The sequence below is a fragment of the Lutjanus erythropterus genome, chromosome 15, assembly GCF_056507025.1.
Source record: "Lutjanus erythropterus isolate fLutEry1 chromosome 15, fLutEry1.hap2, whole genome shotgun sequence".
In the NCBI taxonomy this organism is placed as follows: domain Eukaryota; kingdom Metazoa; phylum Chordata; class Actinopteri; order Lutjaniformes; family Lutjanidae; genus Lutjanus; species Lutjanus erythropterus.
In genome coordinates, this window is record NC_139331.1 from 33887281 (window position 1) to 33911349 (window position 24069).

Here is a 24069-nt window from a genome sequence, read left to right on the forward strand (position 1 = left end):
TGGAATGGAAATTAAAACATTTACATTTCTCTGTACTGTGAGCAACATATTTATGTTCCACAGACGCACAAGCTGATTAGATTAGTCTAAAAAACAATGATAAACAATTGTATTTAGTTTTTTTAACATGTAAATTAAGATATTGATAAGTATTAACATGTACATTTGGAGGAAGTCTGATCATTTCCTGCAGCATCAGTGACGTCTGATCTGTATCTCTGTTCAGTCAAGTCACTTTAAATGTTTCTTCAATCATTTATAACATTAGATTACTTCTATTTCAGTCATTCTGTCCAAGAATTATATCAAAATGTCATTTCTTTGTAATCTATGAACAGACACAAGTGCAGTTTGTGAAAGAAGTTTCTTTTAATTGTTGCTGTAGTTTGCAGCCTGTTTAGGAGGAAACAGAAGTGTTGTAAGGCTGCTCACTGGGTAATGGGTGTTGCTGTTTCTCAAGTTATTTTTCACACAGTCATTCAACCACAAAGCGGAAAAAGCATCATAACCTAAAGATTTGCAGCACATGAGAAAATCTTCACACAACGCAACCTGCCGACAGAGAACGGACGCAAAATGTCTCGACTGGAGTTAATCCTTATTTTTGTGCTTCAGTTTGAAGGTAAAGCTCTGATTTCTTATTTGAATGTTGCTCAGAATTTTTGAGAAACTTGACATTTTCATAATGAGATAGAGGCTATTGTGAATAATTACCTTGACCAAGTTGAACTCCTGCAGGGTCGTGGTTGATGATTGAGAGAATTTTTTTTTTTTTTTTTATCAGTCTAAGTCTTGTTTTGGAGGAAAATCCTGCATAGTTTTCCAAGAAACTTGATCCATGTGATATAAAATTGAGGTATTTACAGTGCAGAAGTATGGCAGCCTCCATATAAGAGGACCTCGGCTCTCTGTAGATATAAAAGGCTCATTCTAAGATGACAAAAACACTTTTTTTTTTAATTTTCTGGTGATTATATATTAATGTAAACATACTTATTAATGTTGTGTTCTAATTCTGCCAATGGATCCATGTAAATCCTTCATACTGAACTGATAAATAAATTAAAATTGACTCTCATATAAAGACCATCATTAGAAGGCAGAGGGTGACACACTCCCTCCATGTTGCTGCAAATATAAAAACTCAATCCAGAACTTCACAACCTTTTTTGTTTGTTTATTGAGAATAAAATACAGTAAAATCCTCATGTTCAGTGTTCAATGAGTCCATGCAGATGATTTTTTATTTAATGCATCTTTTCTTACAGAACATGTTCTTTTTTTTTTTTCCAGCAGGCATCAGTGGAAAATTCATCTTTCTCTACAACATTCCTGGACATGATGTCACTCTGTCCTGTGGCAGAGCATCAGTCTCTGACACAACATGCTCCAACATTGACTGGTTTTACAACAGAGACCCGTCTCAGACTTTCACTGACGTTCAGGAAGGAAAAGTAGTGAAGAGCTCAGTCCGAGCTGACAGGCTGAGTCTGGACTCTGACTGCTCTTTGGTCATTAACAACATCACTGCTGAGGATGTTGGTCTCTACATCTGTCGGCGAGGGAAGAGAACTGATCTGGATATATTTACACATCTAAATGTTCTTACAAGTGAGTCTCGTTTCCATGAAAACTTGTTTATCAGATCATTGAGAGAGAATTTAACTTTTGATGTGTTTTTTGGGACAAAAATGTTGCATTGTGTCAAATCTCAACCTCATTCCAGTTATAAACCCTTTTCTCTTTCCCCGATGTCTCAAGATATTTCTCAAACAAAACCAGAGAGAAGCGAGGAGTCTGACAGGATATGTTTTCTTATTAAAGTGGACGGTGATGAATTCATGTTTATTTATATCCTTCTTCTTATTGAGTGAGAGTTATTAGAGGGGTGAATCATTCTTTTCAAGTTTTTTCAAATGGAAATGCTGACTCAGCGGTTACAAAAAGCAGTGACATGCTTTACAGCGCTGATGTCCTCCCTCACCTCCCCTCTTCTCCATACTCAACTGGGAGATCTATACCAGAGAGGTTGTTGTTTTCTAGTCTAAAAAAACAAAATAAACTCACAAAAAGAAGGAAGAAAATATTCTTACACCCGTTTTCCATAATAAACCGTAAACTCTCCAAACTCAAGTTTCTCTCTTTGGCTGAACTAAGACAACGAAACAAACAAAAAACAGACAGAAACAAAACTCAGCAAAAGTAAAAAAAAAAACAGTCTTAATTGCAGTGATCCTTCTCCTTCTGTCATGCAAAAAGTATCCCTCCCCCAGATAGTGATTGAAACAATTTGCTGATGGATCAATGTTCTGTACAGGTTTCCTTTTTTTTAAAATTTCTTATACTCCTTTGACTTGTTCAGACTCCACTGATTCATTTGGTGCAGTCCATATGAATACTTTTCCTTTTACTATTTTAACTAAAATAATTATGGACACCATCTGTTCTGTGTGTAGATCAGCTCAGTTTGCAGCATTGTAGTAACTGAAAGACCATGTGTTGTGTTCGCTGTCACAGAAGATAAGACAAGGCAATTCAAAGTGCTTTACAGGAGCATAGAAATACATTAAAATAAAATAACAACAGACGGGAAAAAAGCTCCCTTCATTCTTCTCAGCAGAGTTGGTCTGGACTGTATAAAGCTAGTAAATTAGAAGCTATGAACCAGATTAAAGTCAGTTAAAATATCCCAGGATCTGTAAAATGATCAGTCACATTTATCACTGAGTCAGGCTTCACAGGTAGAGACACCAACAGAAACACTGTGCTTATATAGACGACTGATCACAGACACTGGAAGTGTTCCCTGCACCTGCAGATGACTGTCCAAACTCAGGTAGAGCAGACAGAGTCTCCTCACCAGGTAACTCCATCTACCATTACAGAGATCTATACATGTTTTGTCCCCTAATCTTTAATCCACGTCTGCAGCCATGAAAACAAGGACGACAGAAGACGAGTAGAAACTTGACAGGGTCTAATAGTAAAGTTACTCAAACATTTTTATGCTGAATTAACAGTTATTTGTTTTCTCTCAGTCTCTCCATCTCCTCCAGATGCTGATCCAGAGAGGGACGGTGAAGTCACATTAGTCTGCTCTCTGTTGACATACAGTGAAATCAATCGTTGTCAACAGAACATCATCCGCTGGGTGGATGAGACAGGAACTGTGCTGTTTGGTGAAGGTGTCGGGTACAAGTTCCTCGGACAGAACAGCTGTGACTCTTTTCTCAGAGTGAAGCGTCAGAATGGCACCAACAGGAGATACACCTGCCAGTATATTGAAAGGGGGAACAAGGTGGTAGAGACTGACTACACACCTGTCTTCAACGGTGACAAACGAGACGATCAGCCAGGAAAATCTAAGCCAGGTGAGATAATCTGCAGCACACCTGATACACAGTTTTTCCTGTTGGTTTCTCAAAAGGTTGAGTTGAAGTATTTTCATTAGATATTTCTGGAGCGATGTTCTAACTCGATGTTATTTTCTTCTAAATCATGCTGAACAGGTTCCACAGATTGGCCTCTGAGCAGCATCATGTTGGCTCTGAAAATCACAGGACTGATCCTCTTCATTGTGATCACTGTTCTTCTCTTCAGAGACAGAAGTGAGGAAATTCAGAGCATCGTTTAGTAGAAGATTCATATCACACTGTCAGAATATTAATGCAACTTTCTATTGTTTCCCCCCCCAGTGAAAGCTAAACTTTGTAACAACGACAACAAAGTGAGTAAAAGAAAATGTTATGATTTTTGAAAATTAAAGATGTAATTTTTAATTTGAGTCTGTTTTTACTTCTGTGATCACAGAGGCCGCAGTCCCTCTGGTACAAACGTCAACAGTTTGTTCTCTCGAAGGATTTTTTCTGAATCTCATTTGTTGTGTTTTTGTGTTTCACAGGTGCAGAAGGACGGCGACGAGGTCAATTATGAAAATGTAGAAGCAGGTCCAGCTGCTGTTAGACTGCACTGATCCACAACTTCCACAACGACGTCGATTCACCAGAAAGTCAAATATGAGCACAGAGATGAGTGATCGAAGCTTTGAGTTACAGTGACTTGATGTTTAGGACATTGCTGGCTCTTTTTACATCCAAAAAGTTTTCTTTGTCACCAGCAAGCATTTTATATATTTTCAGATGGCAAATCATTTACATCAGTGTTTTTTTTTACATGAACAAAGGGACAAATGTACTTGTACTGTAAAAGAAAGTTGACAGCTGAGAAATATATCAAACTTTGCAGCTCTTCATATCTTTTTAGCCTCATTTAGCTTACAGTTCTAATTTTATGGCACATTTAAGTTTATAGTTTTCTAGTGTAAAGTACCTGTTAAGCATCAAACAGATGGACACAGTTTGAGACAACTTGTTGGACATGTAATAACAAATAGAAGCTAAAGAACCAGATATTGGTCTTTGGAGTTGGTGGAGACCAAAACGGAGCTAAAAGACAAGTTAATGTTGGGATTAGATTTATCAGCTGGACCAAAGTCAGATGTGATGCTGGTCTGCTGGATGTGTAAATACAGTAACTATTTACTCTGCTTCATAACATGTTTTCAGCTTGTTGGAAGGTTTTTCTGCTTCAAAATAAGTCAAATAAAAGATTAATTATGCTTTAAATGATTGTACTGCTTTTGTTCTCTGTTTTATTTCTGTTGAGCTGAACATTTTCTTTTATTATCAGTCACAGTTTATTTTTTCTTGTGTTAGTAGTCTTGTGTTCTATTAACCATCAGTTTATATGTTCAGCCTGAGTGTGTCTAACTATTACAGAGTACCTCCAGGGTTCATCAAGTTAAACTGGAGACTTTTTAAAGACCTTTTTAATGCCATTTATAATGAAATTTAACAGCAAATTCACAGCAACAATTATTTACCAAGGACTTGAATTTAATAAAACATTATTATTATTCTCACATTCATATTGCCTGGAAAAGGCTTAACCCACTCATTTTTTGGATTCTGTTGCCAAAACAGCACTGACAGGTTCATTTTCATGACTAAATAATTGCTTTTTAAAAGTTATATCATTTCAAAAAAGAATAAATTGAGAAAGGATGAGAACTGAATATTTTAAACAAAACCAAATGTTGATTGCAGAACAGCAACATGTGACAGTTATTTATGACATTTCTATATGTACATGTTTTAAATTAAACTTAAATATAATTTGCCCATTCTATATGTATTTATATAATCCCACAAAAAGACAAGATGCTATAACTCAAAATTTTCATGTATATAATTAATTTTCTGTCAGTCATAATGCAGCACAAACTTACTTGGAAGTCTCATATTGAATCTATAAAGAGAAAAGTGTGTAAAAGTATTGGAATTTTATACAAAGTAAATGACACTTTAGATTTTTCTTCACTTCGTAGCGCACAGAGGTGTGAGGCAACACAAATATGACAAATACTAAACCTTTGCATGTATTACAGACAAGAGCAATGAGACTTTTAAATAAGATGAACACAGTAGAACATACCAGCAGTCTGTTTATTAGATCACATGTGATGAAATTTAAAGATTTAGAAACATTTACAAACATTAACGTACGTCCTGAGCACCACCATAATGTGACTACAGTCTGTCTTCTGAGACGTGGAGCCATCAAAGAACATGAGCGCCATCTTGTGGGTTTTCAAACAACAAACTATCATTAAAGTATCCAGAGGACAGGGTTTGTTCCCCAGGACAGAAACATGTACTGCATATAATGTTTGTAGTTTTTCAGCCTTCATTGCATTTCATTTTTGTGTATTTAAAAGCTTTGGTTAGTCTTTAAAGCATCTGAACTTTTAGTTAAGAGCAGATTGGCTGCTGAAGAGTTTGACTTGAAGACAGAATTCAATTTTATGAGGCTTCATTAAATCATCACAATTCTTTAAAACTTACATATTCAAAAACATAAACAAGACTTTCAGAATATATAAAAACCCTGCATGTGACCTTATTCACATGTACTTCTGGAAAAGTTCTCCCAGAGTCAGTAAGTATAGATTAAAAAATAATGGGCCTAAAACTGACCCCTGAGGAACACCACAGGAGATGAAATTCCCAAGACGAACACTAAAATCACGTCTTTTGAGGTGTGATAAAAACCAGTCCAGGGCCGACCCAGACAGGCCAACCCACCTCTCAAGTCTCTACATTAAAATATCTTGATCAATAATGTCAAAAACTGCCCTTAGATCCAACAGCACTGAAATAGAAACTCTACGATTGTCACTGTTCATCCTTGACTCATGAGTAACTTTGACCAAGGCTGTTTCTGTACTATGATTTGGTCAAAAGTCAGATTGGTGGAGATGCTTTATTTTGTTGGTTGCTTGTGGACAACTTTATCAATAATTTTGCTAAGGAATGAGTGATTAGAAATCAGTTTATCAATGAAAGATCTGAGTGGGGCAGGAAAAATACTGAACAGAAGTGTTTGTATTATGTTGCAACATAATTATCTCAGGTAATAATATATATTCTGACACAACAAATTGTCATTAACATACTGTATATTGTGTTAATAGTGACTCAAGTGTGTACATGAAGCAACAAATTTGACCACATGGGGGCGCACTGCAGCAGTGACTGTCAGTATTCACTCGCTCTCTCTCCCTCTGTGCTGTGAAGTGTGTGGCACTTCCTCTTCACTGGCAGTAAGGACTGGAAGAATGATCACAGTGATTACAGTCTGTCAACAGCTCAACCAAAAATCAAACTGTAAATCATGATGTCATTTTCCAGCGTGATTCCTCTGCTAACTCAAAATGTGACTAAATTTAGTTTAACAGAAGAAATGGCACATTACTTTCTGCGTGACTGACACTGAGTCAGCATGACGACATCAGCAGGACGGTTTGATGAACTGTCGCTGCAACTCGCTGAAAGTTAACAAACCAACAACCATTATGTGTAGGAAAATTATTACATCCCAGAGACAAAAGAAAGTAAAGCAAAATAATAGAGACAAAAAAATCAAATGCCATTAAGTCCCAAGTGATCAAAAGTAGATTTGATGTTGACTGAAACTTCAACTTTAAAGTGTTCATCATCCAGAAACATGCTGTTTTAGGGAAATCTGACATAATGGGCTTTAAATTCATTTAGTCGGCAGTATGTTCATACTGATTGAGTGTGTAGTGTGTCGTACAGGAGTGTGTTATTTTGAGCACAGTCATGTTGTTCTCATCAAACACTTCCTCTTTTTATTACGCCACTTAAATGATGGAATGGAAATTAAAACATTTACATTTCTCTGTACTGTGAGCAACATATTTATGTTCCACAGACGCACAAGCTGATTAGATTAACAATGATAAACAATTGTATTTAGTGTTTGTAAATTAAGATATTAATAAGTATTAACATGTACATTTGGAGGAAGTCTGATCATTTCCTGCAGCATCAGTGACGTCTGATCTGTATCTCTGTTCAGTCAAGTCACTTTAAATGTTTCTTCAGTCATTGATAACATTAGATTACTTCTATTTGAGTCATTCTGTCCAAGAATTATATCAAAATGTTATTTCTTTGTAATCTATGAACAGACACAAGTGCAGTTTGTGAAAGAAGTTTCTTTTAATTGTTGCTGTAGTTTGCAGCCTGTTTAGGAGGAAACAGAAGTGTTGTAAGGCTGCTCACTGGGTGGTGGGTGTTGCTGTTTCTCAAGTTATTTTTCACACAGTCATTCAACCACAAAGCGGAAAAACATCATAACCTAAAGATGTGCAGTATGTGAGAAAATCTTAACACAACGCAACCTGCTGACAGAGAACGGACGCAAAATGTCTCAACTGGAGTTAATCCTTATTTTTGTGCTTCAGTTTGAAGGTAAAGCTCTGATTTCTTATTTGAATGTTGATCACAGTTTTAGAGAAATTTGACATTTTCATAATGAGATAAAGACTATTGTGAATAATTACCTTGACCAAGTTGAACTCCTGGAGGGTTGTGGGTGATTATTGAGAGAAATTATTTTTTTTATGAGTCTAAGCCTTGTTTTGGTGGAAAATCCTGCACAGTTTTCTTTGAAACTCGATCCAAGTGATATAAAATTGAGGTATTTACAGTGCAGAAGTATGGCAGCCTCCATATAAGAGGACCTCGGCTCTCTGTAGATATAAAAGGCTCATTCTAAGATGACAAAAACACATTTTTTTTCAATTTTCTGGTGATTATACATAAATGTAAACATACTTATTAATGTTATATTCCATTTCTGCCATATTCTGTCAATAGGTCCATGCAAGTTTTTCACAATGGACTGATGAAATAAATTAAACTGACTCTCATATAAAGACCATCATTAGAAGGCAGAGGGTGACACACTCCCTCCATGTGGCTGCAAATGTAAACAATTTAAAAATCCCAGTTCAGAACTGGATGATCTGTTTTGTTTCTTTATTGAGAATTAAACAAAATCCTCATGTTCAGTGTTTAATGAGTCCATGCAGATGATTTTTTATTTAATGCATCTTTTCTTACAGAACATGTTCTTTTCTTTCCAGCAGGCATCAGTGTAGAATTCTTCTATCTCTACAAAAGTCCTGGACATGATGTCACTCTGTCCTGTGGCAGAGCATCAGTCTCTGACACAACATGCTCCATCGTTTCATGGCTTTACAACAGAGACCTGTCTCAGACTTTCAATGACGTTCAGGAAGGAAAAGTAGTGAAGAGCTCAGTCCGAGCTGACAGGCTGAGTCTGGACTCTGACTGCTCTTTGTTCATTAACAACATCACTGCTGAGGATTTTGGTCGCTTCAGCTGTCGGCGAGGGAAGAGAACTGATCAGGATATAATTACATATCTAAATATTCTTAAAAGTGAGTCTCATTTCCATGAAAACTTGTTTATCAGATTATCAAGAGAGAATTTAACTTTTGATGTGTTTTTTGGGACAAAAATGTTGCATTGTGTCAAATCTCAACCTCATTCCAGTTATAAACCCTTTTCTCCTTCCCTGATGTCTCAAGATATTTCTCAAACAAAACCAGAGAGAAGCGAGGAGTCTGACAGGATATGTTTTCTTATTAAAGTGGACGGTGATGAATTCATGTTTATTTATATCCTTCTTCTTACTGAGTGAGAGTTATTAAAGGGGTGAATCTATCATCATTCTTTTCAAGTTTTTTCAAATGGAAATGCTGACTCAGCAGTTACAAAAAGCAGTGACATACTTTACAGCGCTGATGTCCTCCCTCACCTCCCCTCTTCTCCATACTCAACTGGGAGATCTATACCAGAGGGGTTGTTGTTTTCTAGTCTAAAAAAACAAAATAAACTCACAAAAAGAAGGAAGAAAATATTCTTACACCTGTTTTCCATAATAAACCGTAAACTCTCCAAACTCAAGTTTCTCTCTTTTACTGAACTAAGACAACGAAACAAACAAAAAACAGACAGAAACAAAACTCAGCAAAAGTAAAAAAAAACAGTGTTAATTGCAGTGATCCTTCTCCTTCTGTCATGCAAAAAGTATCCCTCCCCCGGATAGTGATTGAAACAATTTGCTGATTGATCAATGTTCTGTACAGGTTTCCTTTTTTTAAAAAATTTCGTATACTCCTTTGACTTGTTCAGACTCCACTGATTCATTTGGTGCAGTCCATATTAATACTTTTCCTTTTACTATTTTAACTAAAATAATTATGGACACCATCTGTTCTGTGTGTAGATCAGCTCAGTTTGCAGCATTGTAGTAACTGAAAGACCATGTGTTGTGTTCGCTGTCACAGAAGATAAGACAAGGCAATTCAAAGTGCTTTACAGGAGCATAGAAATACATTAAAATAAAATAATAACAGACGGAAAAAAAGCTCCCTTCATTCTTCTCAGCAGAGTTGATCTGGACTGTATAAAGCTAGTAAATTAGAAGCCATGAACCAGATTAAAGTCAGTTAAAATATCCCAGGATCTGTAAAATGATCAGTCACATTTATCACTGAGTCAGGCTTCACAGGCAGAGACACCAACAGAAACACTGTGCTTATATAGACGACTGATCACAGACACTGGAAGTGTTCCCTGCACCTGCAGATGACTGTCCAAACTCAGGTAGAGCAGACAGAGTCTCCTCACCAGGTAACTCCATCTACCATTACAGAGATCTATACATGTTTTGTCGCCTAATCTTTAATCCACGTCTGCAGCCATGAAAACAAGGACGACAGAAGACGAGTAGAAACTTGACAGGGTCTAATAGTAAAGTTACTCAAACATTTTTATGCTGAGTTAACAGTAATTTGTTTTCTCTCAGTCTCTCCATCTCCTCCAGATGCTGATCCAGAGAGGGACGGTGAAGTCACATTAGTCTGCTCTCTGTTGACATACAGTGAAATCAATCGTTGTCAACAGAACATCATCCGCTGGGTGGATGAGACAGGAACTGTGCTGGATGGTGAAGGTGTCGGGTACAAGTTCCTCGGACAGAACAGCTGTCACTCTTTTCTCAGAGTGAAGCGTCAGAGTGGCACCAACAGGAGATACACCTGCCAGTATATTGAAAGGGGGAACAAGGTGGTAGAGACTGACTACACACCTGTCTTCAACAGTGACAAAAGAGACGATCAGCCAGGAAAATCTAACCCAGGTGAGATAATCTGCAGCACAACAGTGACAAAGTTTCACTTGTCATTTACTCAAAGGTTGACGTTTTGGATTTAAAAGTTTTTCATCACGTCCATATTCAAGATCAAAACATTTCTAACGTGATGTTCAATGTTGAAGCCACTGCACTGTGGCCATCTGGTGCATTATCCTAAATGCATAATATCCATATAAAGAAGAGAGGGTCACAATCAGGATTATGTCATTTAACCAACTTTTACTCAGTCATGTCTTGTAGCAAGTTACGCAAAACATTTTCGGCCATCAGTGCACAGGGCTTGTTTGTTAATCTGGAGTATAATGTAGAGACAGGGGTCAAGTAGAAGATGATGACTAACTAACTGGTGTCCTCTCACTACAGATGGCTTTTCTAATCAGACCTACATCATCATCGGTGTGGTGGTCGGGGTGGTGGTGTTGCTGCTTGTCATCGCTGCTGTCCTCATCAAACACAGAAAACCAGCCGAAGTGAGAGAGGGTCAGTAAAACAGAACAAATACAGCATTTGTTCAAAATGTGGTACACATAATGTATTGAGTTGAATGTTAAATGAGATATATTTCATTGTCGATTAAACCCAAATTTTTAATTTAGATTAGTTGACTAGTCTAACAGTAAGAAAACACCCAGAAATCAGGTAAAAATGAGCACAATTCATAAATTGAAAATGTTAAACATTGTCCGAAACGATATTGTGTGTGTTAAGAGTCATCTGAAAATGTTAACACATTCTTCGATAGCCAGATTGTATTTTTAATGCCACTGAAATGTGTGTCACTTCACACCCTATAATACAAACATTCACAGACGCTGACTTGTGCTGAACGCCGGGAGCGAAAAATATGTAGGTGTGATGTGATGTGGTGAGGAGTAGGGATTAATATTTTCCCAAAAATTACACATTTTCTATCCTGTAAACAGAAGCACAATATCTTGGTGTATGTGGGTTCCTCACCTGATCACCTCAGTATTTTATCTGGTGGTGTTAATAATTATGGAGCCAGAAGAACGGCATTTTATAATGAACACGTAAGCTGCACATGCTGCATGCAGCCTGAACTTTACTGCAGTTCTGAGGATGAAATTCCAAGTTCAGGCTGTGATCTGTCACTGTCTGACTGCACAGCCTCAAGCATTATTTTACAATCCGTAGTATTTTAAACTAACAAAAGTTGTTAAAACAAGTCATTTGGTGTTTTCAAAGTCATGACATTCAGCTGAGAGAGATGTGTGAGGAGACACAATTTCATCAGGCCTCTGCCAGCCAATCAAAAACAAGTGTATTCCATGTCTGCAGCATAAAGGATAATGTGTATATCATGTACAAAATAATGATTTTCTGTCACTAATCTTTGAAATTTTACCTTTTCCCTCCAGGCGCTCAGAAACCAACACACCAACAATCTGTGAGTAAAATTTATCCACAAGAGAAAAACCGACTGAGTTGTTCCCAAACACATTCATGCTTTTAAAGATGTCTTTATATGTAGTTAAACAATAATTATCCACATCACAATCCATGTGGGGTTTAGTTCCAGTTATTTTAGCCAGGATGCTGGGCCGTCTTATTATGTAGCCTGGTACTGAGTGGCCTCAAGAGTGAAGCAACGGTTCTCATGTTTAATCTTCATTGATTTCCACAGCAGATGGAAAACATGACTTACACTGAAAACCCAATTAAGTTTATGCAAAATCCAAAATTCCACATTAATTCCAAACTGGGACAGATAGTCAGTAGCATTTTGCTTAGCATTAAACTGCAGACCTTTATTTTAAAAGGGGTCAGTGCTCTGTTCATTGGTAATGATAATGAACTATATCTTTTATCTTTATTTTTTTTTTTATTAAACTAACTTTATTCACTCAGTGCTGCACATCCATGCTGTTTATGTTGTTCTTCTTTTGCTGCTACTATTGTTCCAACCTGTATGCAGCCTGCATGACACACTGTAAAACATTAAGTTTTGGACATCACCAGAAAATATTATCTCAGAATTCATCACATAGTCATTAAGGAAGGTTACCCTTTATAAAGCACATCTGACCATTCCATTATCAGAGATTTGGTCATTATTTTATCTCAATTGTAAAATCAAACTTAAGTTGCACTTGTATCCATTTCCATATAAAGTGAAAAACACAAACCCACGTGATAAATACAAACTAACAGTTTTCACTTTCTGTTTGTACTTCAGGATGAACCAGAGAGCAATCTGACCTACGTCACTGTCAACCATCCTAACCAAGTGACCTCTCCGAGGAGAAAAGTGAGTGACTTGATACTTAATTCAGTTATGCTTTTTTCTATCTACCTGTCTGTCTGTCTGTCTGTCTGTCTGTCTGTCTATCTATCTACATATGTGTGTATATATAATTTATTTACTTGGAAACATTGCTATTATTGGAGATATAGGTCTCCCAAGTGTTTTAATGATAAACCTTAATTTCACTTCTCATTCTGATGGTCTTCTCTCACTAAAATAGCACAGCTGACTAGCGGAGGCTGTTTGAGAGTTGACAGGACAAAGTCCAAAATATAAAGTTTGTACAAAAATACATTCTACTGATGCCGAATTGGCAAGAAGCCTGTCGGCATATGACAGCTTTTATTTTTTGTTTCTAGAGTTATGTGTTTTTATGGAAACGCAAGAAATTGTTAATATTTCATAATTTTTAAAGGAAGTTTGGTGTAATGCTTCCCCCACCGAGTGCAGGGAGTTTTGGTTTAATTCAAGCTGCTAACATGTAGATTTTTTTTTAACATTTTGTTGTGACTATAAAAACACTAGGCAAAAGATGATAAAGTTGTCAGACATTGACTGCTGTTAGTTATTGGTTTGATTAGTATAATAATGTGTGTATTGATTACTCTGTAGTGCAAGAAGTGGCACAGTGAGGTGTATACTAATGTGTTAACTAAAGTTGTGATCTTTATCTTGGTATTTTATCCTAAAGTGAATGAAAACCAGTTGTTTACCACAAAATAGACAGTTCACCACAAAGTTACAGTTTTTATTTAATGGTGTGATTCGTGTTTAATCCCTGGTTTGTCTCATCCAGGCCAAAGAGGAGGAGGTCACTTATTCTACAGTCAGGACTTAGTGAAGACAGAAGCAGACAGTGATGCCAGCAGCCTCCATCGCTTCGTCAGCAAACCAAAATAAATAAGAGGAAATGAAACTTCCCATAGTGTCATGCTCATAAAAGTGTTTTCTGTCTGACAGGAAGTGGTCAGCAGGCACGAGAGGGCTACTTTAAAAATGTATTCTGATACAGTTACTAATTACCTGTTAAAAAAAATGTAGTCAGTAACGTATCACAATATTAAAGTAATGTAATTTGATTACTTTCCATTACTTTTGGATTACCTCAGTATAAAGTGTGGTGAAAATGTTTAGCTTAATATAGTGTTTTTAGGGCTGCGACTAACATTTACTTTTATCACTGATCAATGGGTTTATTTCCTCAATTAATCGATTAGGTTTTGGTCCATCAAATATCAGAAAATGGTCAAAAACGTGGAACAAAGTCATCAGACATCAAAAATATAAAGTTTACTGTCAGAGAGGAGTAAAGAAACCAGAAAATATTCACATTTTAGAAGCTGGAATTGGAGAATTTGGATATTTTTTATTAAAAAAATACAAACAATTCAGTGATTTTCAAAACAGATGCAGATTAATTTAATAATTGATTAATAGCAGATTAATTGTTGCACCTCTAAGTATTTTATGTTCATTATTTTTAGGTTTGTTAGGTCTGTTCCTTCCCTTGTTGCACACAAATTATTGATTGATTGATTGATTGATTGATTTAAGACTGTGACAGCTGTGTGAGCAATGTGTGCTGCCTTGTATTCAAAATTTGATTTTACAAAAATAATCCAAATTTTTACAAAATGTATCCGTAATCTGATTATGTATTTTTATCTGTGACTGCAAAGGTATACAGTTACTTTTTTTGTATCCAGATTACATAATCCGTTACATGTACCTCGTCATTCCTCAGACCTGGTGGTCAGTTGGATTTGTGCCTCAGTGAATTTATCAAATATCGAGTAGTTATGTCTCGTTTGTGTTGCTTTGCTCAGCATGAACACAAGGAGCTCAAAGTTTTATTTACTGTTTTTTTGTGTGTTTTATTACTTTTTTTCTTTTTTTAAATTTTGTCACAGTTGCTGAAAAGACCTCAAGGTTTGTGTGTTTGCTGTTTTTGAGTTTGAGTTTCCGTTTTTTTTTTTTTTTTTTTTTTGGTAGAATACCTCCAGTTGCACTTCCTCATTTACAAACAAAGTATTTTGTAAATTTTGTAATCCTGAGCCTTTTTTTGGTAAGAGTATTGAGAATACTCAAACAGAGTGAGGCCAAATTCTTCCTGGGACAAGATGCCTTGAATTATACAAAAAGCAAAACAAACCTTTTTTTTTCGATTTTCACTTCCTCCTACAATATCTTTGCAAAGATGCCAAAAAAAAATACCAGAATATGAGTCACAATTTCTTAGAAAAGCTGTTGTGAAATCAGGCATTTTATGTCGCAGCAATCCCAGAATAAGCCTGTGAAATCCTGCAGGGAGTGTCTTACTATAGATTTTATCTTTGCACGTCAATTTATCAAGGTGTTTAAGTCAAGCTGATGTTCAGTTTTGTAAGTAAATAAATAATAATTGTGAAAAGTCAAATAAGTTCTGGCTGTAACAGAACATACTGTGGAATCCAATGGTGGCATTTTGCATTGTATTATTATATTATGTTATAAATGTATATATTATGTTATAAATTTAGCTAACTTGTTCATTATTTGCATGTTGAACCATGATGTACTGTATGCTATATGAGCCTGTGTTTTATTGTTTTCATCTGTGCAATTCGTTGAGGGTTACTGTAGACAACTGGATTCACTTAAATTGATATTTTTTGCCATTGTGTGTGTCTTGTGTGTGCTTGTCAGAAATATTAAATAAAAAGGAATCTTTCTTCCTGCCTCCTCAAGCCTGAATTCTCTGTTTCAGCTCGTTTTCTGCATCTTGTTTTCACATCACTGTAAAAGCCATTAGAACTGCATCATTTCAAAGAGTCATGCCGTCCTGTTACATGTTGTAGCTTATTAACTGCAAATTATGGTGCATTCACGTGGATTCAGGCAGACGGTAGACTGCAAACCGGATATCATTTTAGTAGACGAGGTAACGACGGCAGACTGTGCAAATTAAAATATTTAAACTTTTTACCATCCTCCGTGACAGAATTTACCAACAGATGTGATGAAGCTCCTGCACACAAGGAGGAAAGAATTCTACAAATTAAAGTTTGCATCCAATTAGAGCTGCAACAGTTAATCTATTAATTAGTTATTAAGTGGTAATTAAATTTGTATATTATAGTGAATATTTTCTGGTTTCTTTTCTCCTCTCTGACAGTAAACTGTGTATATTTGGGTTGTGGGCAAAACCAGACAGATGTTATATTGGTCTTTGGGAAACACTCCCTAACATTTTTTCACAATGTGAGATTCACAGAGATTTGTGGACCAAATAAATGAAAAACAGGTCTACATTCTCTTTAAGTTAAAGTTTGCAATGCGATATTTAGAGAAAACAGTGTTTTATATCCACATGCATTGCTATAATGATTACATAAAATGAGAGACACCTAAAAACTTTTATTCTATTCATTGGACTGCTTATTTGTTTCTCGTTCTGTCCACCAGGTGTCCGTCTGCCGTCTACCTGAATCCAAGTGAATGTAACATTAGGGATGCACGATGATGTTTGCACAGTATCAGTAAAATATACACATCAGCCTGTACCTGCCAGTATGACCAATAAGACGATGTGTTAGTCTATTTATCTAATGTGTTGTCAGTTTGGGTGAGATCTTATTATGTGCTTTTATTTGTAATAATATCCTGGAGTCTGACTGTTTTTTTCCACAGTGTAATATTAGAAATAAACACGCAAGTCTCTGCATATCTGCATCTGTCATGAGGCTTGTGTTGGGGTTTTTCTATAAATTTTAAGGAAGAGACAGTTTAATGGTCCTCCCTGTTGTGTCAGAGCTCTTTCATCATGTTTCCTGTTGCTCTCATCAGAGGAAGCAGCTCATAAACTTTAAAGGGACGGCTCACCTCGAACTCAGAAACACACATTTTTCTCCTGACTTGTAGTGATAGTTTCAGAGGTATCTCTGTCAAAAATATCATGACCCACTTACATCTTGTTGTGAGCAAATTATTGTCTTTCTATTAGAAAGGCACATTAACCCTTTCAAAGCCAGAATTTACATAGGCATACATTTTCTCATTTCATTGTTTTACTACATTTAAAGGTAAAAAACAACTTTATTGTCAAATATAAAGTTGACACAACAAATCATGTCCTTCCAAAACAAAAAAATAAAACAAAACAACAAAAAAACAACAACAACAACACATTAATTCAAAAGTCTTTATTATTTATTCTTTAATGATTTATACATACGAAATATGTGCATTTTATGAAATGTTTTAGTTTATTCTTTTCAATTTCTAAACTTGATCAGTGCCAGAAATGTTTAAAATGTGTCAAAAGCCTTCAAACACTAAAACTAATACTTACTGGTTAATATGAAAATATGCTATTATAATGATCTTTGTTTTAAAGTTGATTTTTTAAAATGAAAATATTGGCCGTTTAAAGTTGTGTCCCAGATTTCTGTCAACTTGGTCACATTTTTTATCAAAATATCTCAGCTGCTTAGCCCTTCTAAATCAGAGCTAAATAAGATATTTTATATTTCAAAATATATTTTCCAGCACAAATGAAGAGTAAAAATCTAAACCTCCTCAAAATACAGTTTTGCCCCAGTTTTCTAGAATGAGTGTTAAGATGAACACTGAAGCAGCATTTTTAAGCCCTCATCCTCACATACGGGAAACAGCGCAGAGTTTATGAGGTGAAGGGTTCAGGACGAAGCCCACACGTGGAGTCAGATCCAGGTCGTCCTCTGAGACTCCAGGTGGAGGCTTGAAGCGAAAGTGCTGCAGGAGGGTGGTGAAAAAGATGAAGAGCTCCATCCTGGCCAGACTCTCTCCAAGACAAATCCTGCGACCTGCGAGAGACAATGAAGAGTAACGCCGTAAGGCCCGACTGCCAGGAGACTGAACATTAACAAGACGTGATTGGCTGAGCTCACGAACCTGCGGAGAAAGGCATGAAGGCATCTCGCTTGACAAACTTTCCATCTTTGTCCAGGAAGTGAGCAGGATAAAAGGTGTGCGGCCTCTCCCACTCACTCTCATCATAGAGAACAGAGGTCAAGAGAGGATACACTGTGGTCCCCTGTAGACAGATACAGAAAATAAAACCCTAAGAAATTAGCCACTACATTCTGTTTCATTGCCACATTTTATTGTTAAACTTGAAGATTGGTATGAAGAACCGGTGCCACAAATACAGGCCAGTCTCTTCAATCTGTGTACAAATAACAGTCTACTCTTGATATTTTCAAACAGCGTGCAGTGCACCAAAGACCAACTTTGCATTGAAGTGACACACCAGTCGCTCTAATTAACTTCTGTGACGTGCAAATGCATTCAGATTTCTTGCAGAAATCAGGTCACGTAGTACAAAGAGCAGGAAAGTCAGCACAGGATGGACTTTGCTCAAACCTAAATAAACCATGTGTTTATCTTTGTTACCATGACGATGTAGGTCAGGTGTCTATGCATCTGATCTAGATAGAAATTACTGGGAAGGATTAGCATATCACCTGTACAACAGTATCTGGCCAGCCAGTGACAAAACGATTTTCTCAGACAATAAGAAATGATAGACACTACTTTTGTTTCAGTTTTCCCTTATTTTCTCATGTATGATGCTACCGGAGCGTGGACGTAAAGGAAGGTTTTATGCAGGAACTACTTTGTTTCTGCAGAAGAATGCTTTAGAATACTTTACCCTGCAAAGTTGTGTTACTTGTACACAGATTGAAGAGTCTGGATTAAACTTAAATACAATGCATGGTTAATTTAGCTCAGGATGTGGATTAGCCCTAACTCAAAATGTTAAAAGTATGAAAAGACGTACACTCTTTTAATTCAGTCTGACCTTCTTAATGAAGTAACCCTGGAAGTTGACGTCTTGGCTGGTTCTGTGAGGAACTGCCATGGGGACGATGTTGGCCAGTCTCTGTGTCTCGTGGATGACGGCGTCAGTGAAGGGCAGGTTCTTCCTGTCCTCAATCTGCACCTGACGACTTTCTATCACCCTGCTCAGCTCCTCCTGGACCTGGTCTGGAAAATAAAAGAGGCATAAGGGCAAAATTACAAAATAAATTTTGATTATTTTCTTATCATCTGGATTCAGTTAGTCTCTCCTTTATGGCTGCGAGTTTATGACATTTATTTATCTTTTAGCCACATTACTAGCATAGTGCTGAGACAATAAAGCCAATTGACTATGGTGATTTTGTGTGCGTGTAAAGCAATAATAACTAATTCTGGGGATGACTCTGCTCGGCTATAATATATAACTTCAACCTGTAAAATGGATGCTCCATCTACCAGTTTTATTAGACTTGTACAGACATGTTTGATGTGCAACAGGATGGTATTTTTTTTGGTGTTGGGTTGTTGGAACTGAAGTGAGCCATAATTCTTGGGCTGATTTGGACTGAAAAAGTTGCTCAAGATAGTTCTTGACTGTCCAGCGGGAAAAATATTGAGTCATTTTGGACTCAAGTGTCTGCCAAATTAAAGTAATCAAAAAGTATGGTATAATAATTAATAAAACAGTACTTGTAGTAAAGTTAGGATACATATGGCTCCGGTGCACACACAGACTTTCATTTCAACATTCACTTATTCAAATATCTTAACATCCACTGCATGAATTGGCAGAAAAAGAAACCATTTATGAACAAATGTTCAAATGTTGTACAGTGCACTAATTATCTTTTTATTTTTTAATGACAATTTTTGTGTTGGCCATGCACCTCACCCTGTATTTTTGGATACTTGGCCATCAGTAGAAGTGCCCATCTGAGTGTAGTTGCTGTCGTATCGGTGCCAGCAGCAAACAGATTCAGGACTGTCATCATGAGGTTGTCATCGTGGAAGTGACTGTTTGTCACCCCAGATTCCTGCAAGGTATAAATGTATAAATCTGATCCAGAACATTGACAGTTTACATTGCTCTGGACTGTAATGTTTTGTGTGTTCACACTGAACCATCGTGGTACGGTTGGTAGACCTCTCTTTGGGAGTCGCTGGTGTAAAGACAGGGACGTGATCCTTGAACCCAGGGAGACGACTGTGCTGTGATTTTAATGTTTGCATTGGCAGGACACATACGACCTTGGCCCCAAAGACCTATGTTTTTTCTTACATTTGTTCGGAGAGAATGGTCCTAGGAAAAGCAAAAGAACATGACTAAAAATATTATTGCTATTTTAATACTTTGGAATTGAAGAAAATATGAAACCGGTTGTTTTGCACAATCATGTCAGCACTCAAATGTGCACAATTGTGCTCTGAATGTGCACAGATTCTGTTCTTACATATACAAAACAAAATCCCAAAAAAGATTAAAACTACAAGCGGCATTGAACAGGTTCTCGCGCCCCTGTGCCACTCAGGGCCTGTGGCAGCCGCGACCATGTTGCAAGATGCCGACTGGTCCATGCAGCATTTTCACATGCATTAGACACCGTAGGACAGAGTTCGATGTCATTTCCTGTTGTCACTATGTAGCGTCGTGATCATGTCTCCTGGTTAGGTAGATGTGTTCAGGGTGTGATTGTTGTCAAACGTGAATTTTGGTGCTGATCAGATAATTTACACCCAAGTTATAACAATGTCATGTTTCATGGCGAGACATCAGAATTTGGCGCCAAGCCACAGCCACACCGTTCAGTGCTGACCAAATCGTTTAATAGCTGATAATCACAGACTTGTCTAGATGGTACACCCTCTTTTTCAAGTCAGTTGGATTATTTGTATAGGAGGAGTTTGTGAAAATATGACATGTGAAAAATTGACTACGAAATTCAAAATGGCTGACTTCCTGTTGAGACACATTGGAGGTGCTCGGGCCCTAAATACATCGGTGAATGCCAGTATTTCTGTGAAAAGTGAATAAGTGCTCTTGTACTTCACAACTGAGTTAAAATAATGATGGATGACAGCTCTCCAAAACTGAATGCAGAACATCTTGATCACCCCCTGGTGGCTGGCTGCAGTATAGGTCATAAACCGCATCCCTCCATGTAAGCAGATGGGACATGAACCAAAGTATATGTCAAATAAAATTTTCCCAGTGATGGTTTCTGTCATTTTAAGTTGTTCTTGTCACACTGATATTTGTTCAAGTTACGTACGTTTGGTTTTAATTGGTTATTTGATGCTATAAAAGGGTGTTTCATGCCATGATTGAGAACTCAGCCCTGCTCATGATTGAGGTGACCGGTTGTATGTGCGGGACCTCGATATCGTGTCTCTGACTCCAATCACTACCTCGTAGACTCTTGCTCGAAATGAAACCATCCGCGAAAGATATATCAGGGATATTTTGGCCTCATTTTTGTACAGCGGGAGGAAATGGAGACACACCGTCCATCTTCAAAACCATTATATCAAATAACATTTCTAAATTCTCACAGAACTACGTCTCAATAATATGAATTTTCAAACCTCCAGATTTTGCTTTTTGGCCAGAAAGGCATCCACAAAGCCTCTGCACATCTGCGGGTTGAGGGTCTCCTTCAGGTGACTGAACAGTGCTAAGTTCTCTTTGATAATGAAGGACGTGATCTTTTTCACTTCTTGTCGGTTCCCAGCCCATTTGAAGATCCATGGGAACATGTTGTACATCTGTACAAACAAAACAAACAAAAAAATGCTAAGTACTTTTCTACATACTAACATACAGTTTACATACAGTATTATTGTACTAAAGTCACAACACTAAAAGCTCCAAAAAAATAATGACTGATACCTGTATTGATGGAGATCCCATGAGTTGAATTCTTGTGTTAGTTTTATCTACCATAGATGTAAACTTTGGGTCATCATACTCAAATCTGCTGCCATAGACGATGGAGCAGATAATATTAGAGACTGCATAGTTTATTGGTTGGGTCGTATCAAAGGCTTCTCCTTTAAGATGGGAAAACAAAACCAAATCGATATCACAGCACAATATTTTAAGTCCAAAGGTATCTAATCACACATTTACTAAGAAGGTAAACATTTACCTTTGAATTTCTTGAACACTTCAAGGAGGCAGTCGCACTCCTCAGTGATTTTGTCCTCACACGCCCTCTTGCCCATGCCAAAGTCTCTCAGGTTCGTCAAGGCAAAGCGCCTCATCTCTTTCCATGAGTCTCCGTTGGTCCACAAAACCCCTGAGATTAAAATGAAAAAAAAAAAAGAAAACTTGCTGACATTTTCCTAAAGTTAAACAGAATGGGAAAATTGTTTGGTCTCTTTTTTTTCTTTCGTTACCATGGCCTTTATTATCCTCGACTGCTAATATCAGTTGATCTCTGTCACCAAACTCATCGGCGTAGTTGACAAGTGCTTCCTTCACCGTCTTGTATCCAGCAAGAACCACCACTTTTTGAGCTCCAAAGTACACAGTGAACACTGATCCATATTTCTTGGAAAGCTAAAAGTACATAAAGTATGTTGCAGTTCTTTTTTTCTTTTTCATTTTTATGAAACACTTACATGTGAAGGCAAAAAATGCAGTGCAAATTAAATACAGTTCTCACCTGCAGTAATGTGCTGTAGGGTTTCTTGAGGTCTAGCTGCAGCAGGTTCCCGAGCACAGGAAGGGGTCTGGGTCCGGGCGGCTCTTTCCCTTCTGCCCAGGAGCTGAAGCTGGAGGAGGAGATGAGGTAGACGAGCAGCAGGACCACCAGAGCCCCGAACAGGGAGACAGAACTTGAGGACTGGAGTAACAGATCGAATATCCCCATGACTTTAAAATAAATTGTGTTTTGATGTTGCTAATGCTCTGATTAAATGAGCTGCCTCATGGAGCATTTAGCTCTGTGAGCATTTTAGTAATGGTTGACTGATTCCTGATGTGGCTGCCAGCTCAATGGGAGGGATCAAATGTGGATAAGGTAACTGATAAAAACCCAGCAAATATTTCCCATTAGGTCTTTTCAGGTGAGAGGTCTGTGTGGTTTAACTATTAATATTAGTTTGTGCATGTGTTATCTAAACTGTCCTCTTAATGTTGACCTATCTTAATCAGAGAGCTACTCTTTAAATCTGTACAGGGGTTAAGACTCAGTGAATTTGGGCAGGTATGACTCAAGATTCAAAGGGGGTGAATAGACATTTAATCAAGGTCCCTCATGTCTTCCATGGAGATTTACAATATTTGTGTCACTTTTTGTATGAACACACTTTAGACTGCCAGCCCAAATGCAATGTGTGCAATGTGTCTCAGTCTGGCTGCTCAAATCTGTGTAAAGTCTGAACAATTCCTCTCTCAGACCCTCTCGGTTACTGAGGGTGTCCCCCAGGGCTTGATCTTTGGCCTCAATCTGTTTTTCAAACATATAAATGATAGATTTTGTTGGAGACTCGTGTTCTTTGATTTCTCAAGTGCTTTCAGTACAATACAACCTGCGCTACTGAGGGATAAGCTGGCGTGTGCATGGGTGGACCACCACCTCCCACCCTGTGGCCCTTTATACAGAGCTGGCCAGGCTCGACTTGGGTTGACTCGGCCCTCAGCCCAGCATGGCAAGGGTTTGCATTTCTATTACAGCAGGGCTGCCCGCTTGAAGGTGTGTCCTTTACCTGTAGACTAGCTCAAGGCTCGAGTTCATTGGCTGTAAAGTGGAAGATAAATGGTTCATATACGTCTCTGGAATAAACACACTATTTCCTTAAATTCTTCACAATAAAAGTCCCATGTTGATTTATTATTAAAGGCTTTTATTATGAAGCAGCACAAACAGAAAATGTTTTCATTCAGGGGGATTTCATAAGCAGTAACTTAATACAGCTCTGACAACAACAAAACGACGCAGATATCTGAGGGTACTTACCACGAAGTAGAGAAGAAACTACATTTGAGATCTGAGAGCTCAATACAAAGAGACTTGGGGCTGGGGTGGGGCTGAAAGTGATAATGGAAAAGCGATTGAGCGTGGTACAGTTTGGCTCAGAATGATCAAAAGCACCGGTGGAAAAGGCCCGGTGGACCCTGGATGACCTCACACACACAGTATGTGAAGACACAGGACTGTGCGTCAGACATTGTTGTCTGCAGTGCAGGGGCCCCCGCAAGGAACAGTCCTGGCCCTGTTCCTCTTCACCCTCCTTCTCACACCATATTAGCAGATTTCAGTCCAAGGTCAAATCTAAAACAGGCTTTTTACACACACACTGATATCTGGTTTGCTACAAACGTCCTCTGCACTACTCTTCTGACATGTGGCCATCCTTACACACCCGTC

General features: G+C 37.6%; 1 protein-coding gene, 1 long non-coding RNA gene and 1 pseudogene across 3 annotated transcripts; 2 read left to right on the forward strand and 1 right to left on the reverse strand.

Moving 5' to 3' along the window:
• The first annotated feature begins 576 nt into the window (after nucleotides 1-576).
• On the forward strand, nucleotides 577-14413 carry LOC146314758 (uncharacterized; annotated as a pseudogene). The gene is made up of 7 exons (XR_014771906.1): nucleotides 577-622; nucleotides 1297-1611; nucleotides 3039-3371; nucleotides 10975-11091; nucleotides 11991-12019; nucleotides 12809-12880; nucleotides 13674-14413. The product of XR_014771906.1 is annotated as an uncharacterized LOC146314758 (transcript).
• LOC146314759 (uncharacterized) lies at nucleotides 3507-4746 on the forward strand. The gene is made up of 3 exons (XR_014771901.1): nucleotides 3507-3608; nucleotides 3696-3727; nucleotides 3902-4746. It is a non-coding gene; the product is annotated as an uncharacterized LOC146314759 (long non-coding RNA).
• Nucleotides 14414-17043: 2630 nt separating the features above from the next.
• Nucleotides 17044-22688, reverse strand: LOC146314760 (cytochrome P450 2K1-like). The gene is made up of 9 exons (XM_084736982.1): nucleotides 22363-22688; nucleotides 22094-22256; nucleotides 21844-21993; nucleotides 21585-21745; nucleotides 21281-21460; nucleotides 19590-19731; nucleotides 18699-18883; nucleotides 17789-17930; nucleotides 17044-17700 (listed from the first exon to the last, which is right to left on the reverse strand). Exons 1-9 carry the CDS (start codon nucleotides 22567-22569, stop codon nucleotides 17513-17515), a joined length of 1518 nt encoding a protein of 505 aa, XP_084593108.1. The 5' UTR covers nucleotides 22570-22688; the 3' UTR covers nucleotides 17044-17512.
• Nucleotides 22689-24069: the final 1381 nt, after the last annotated feature.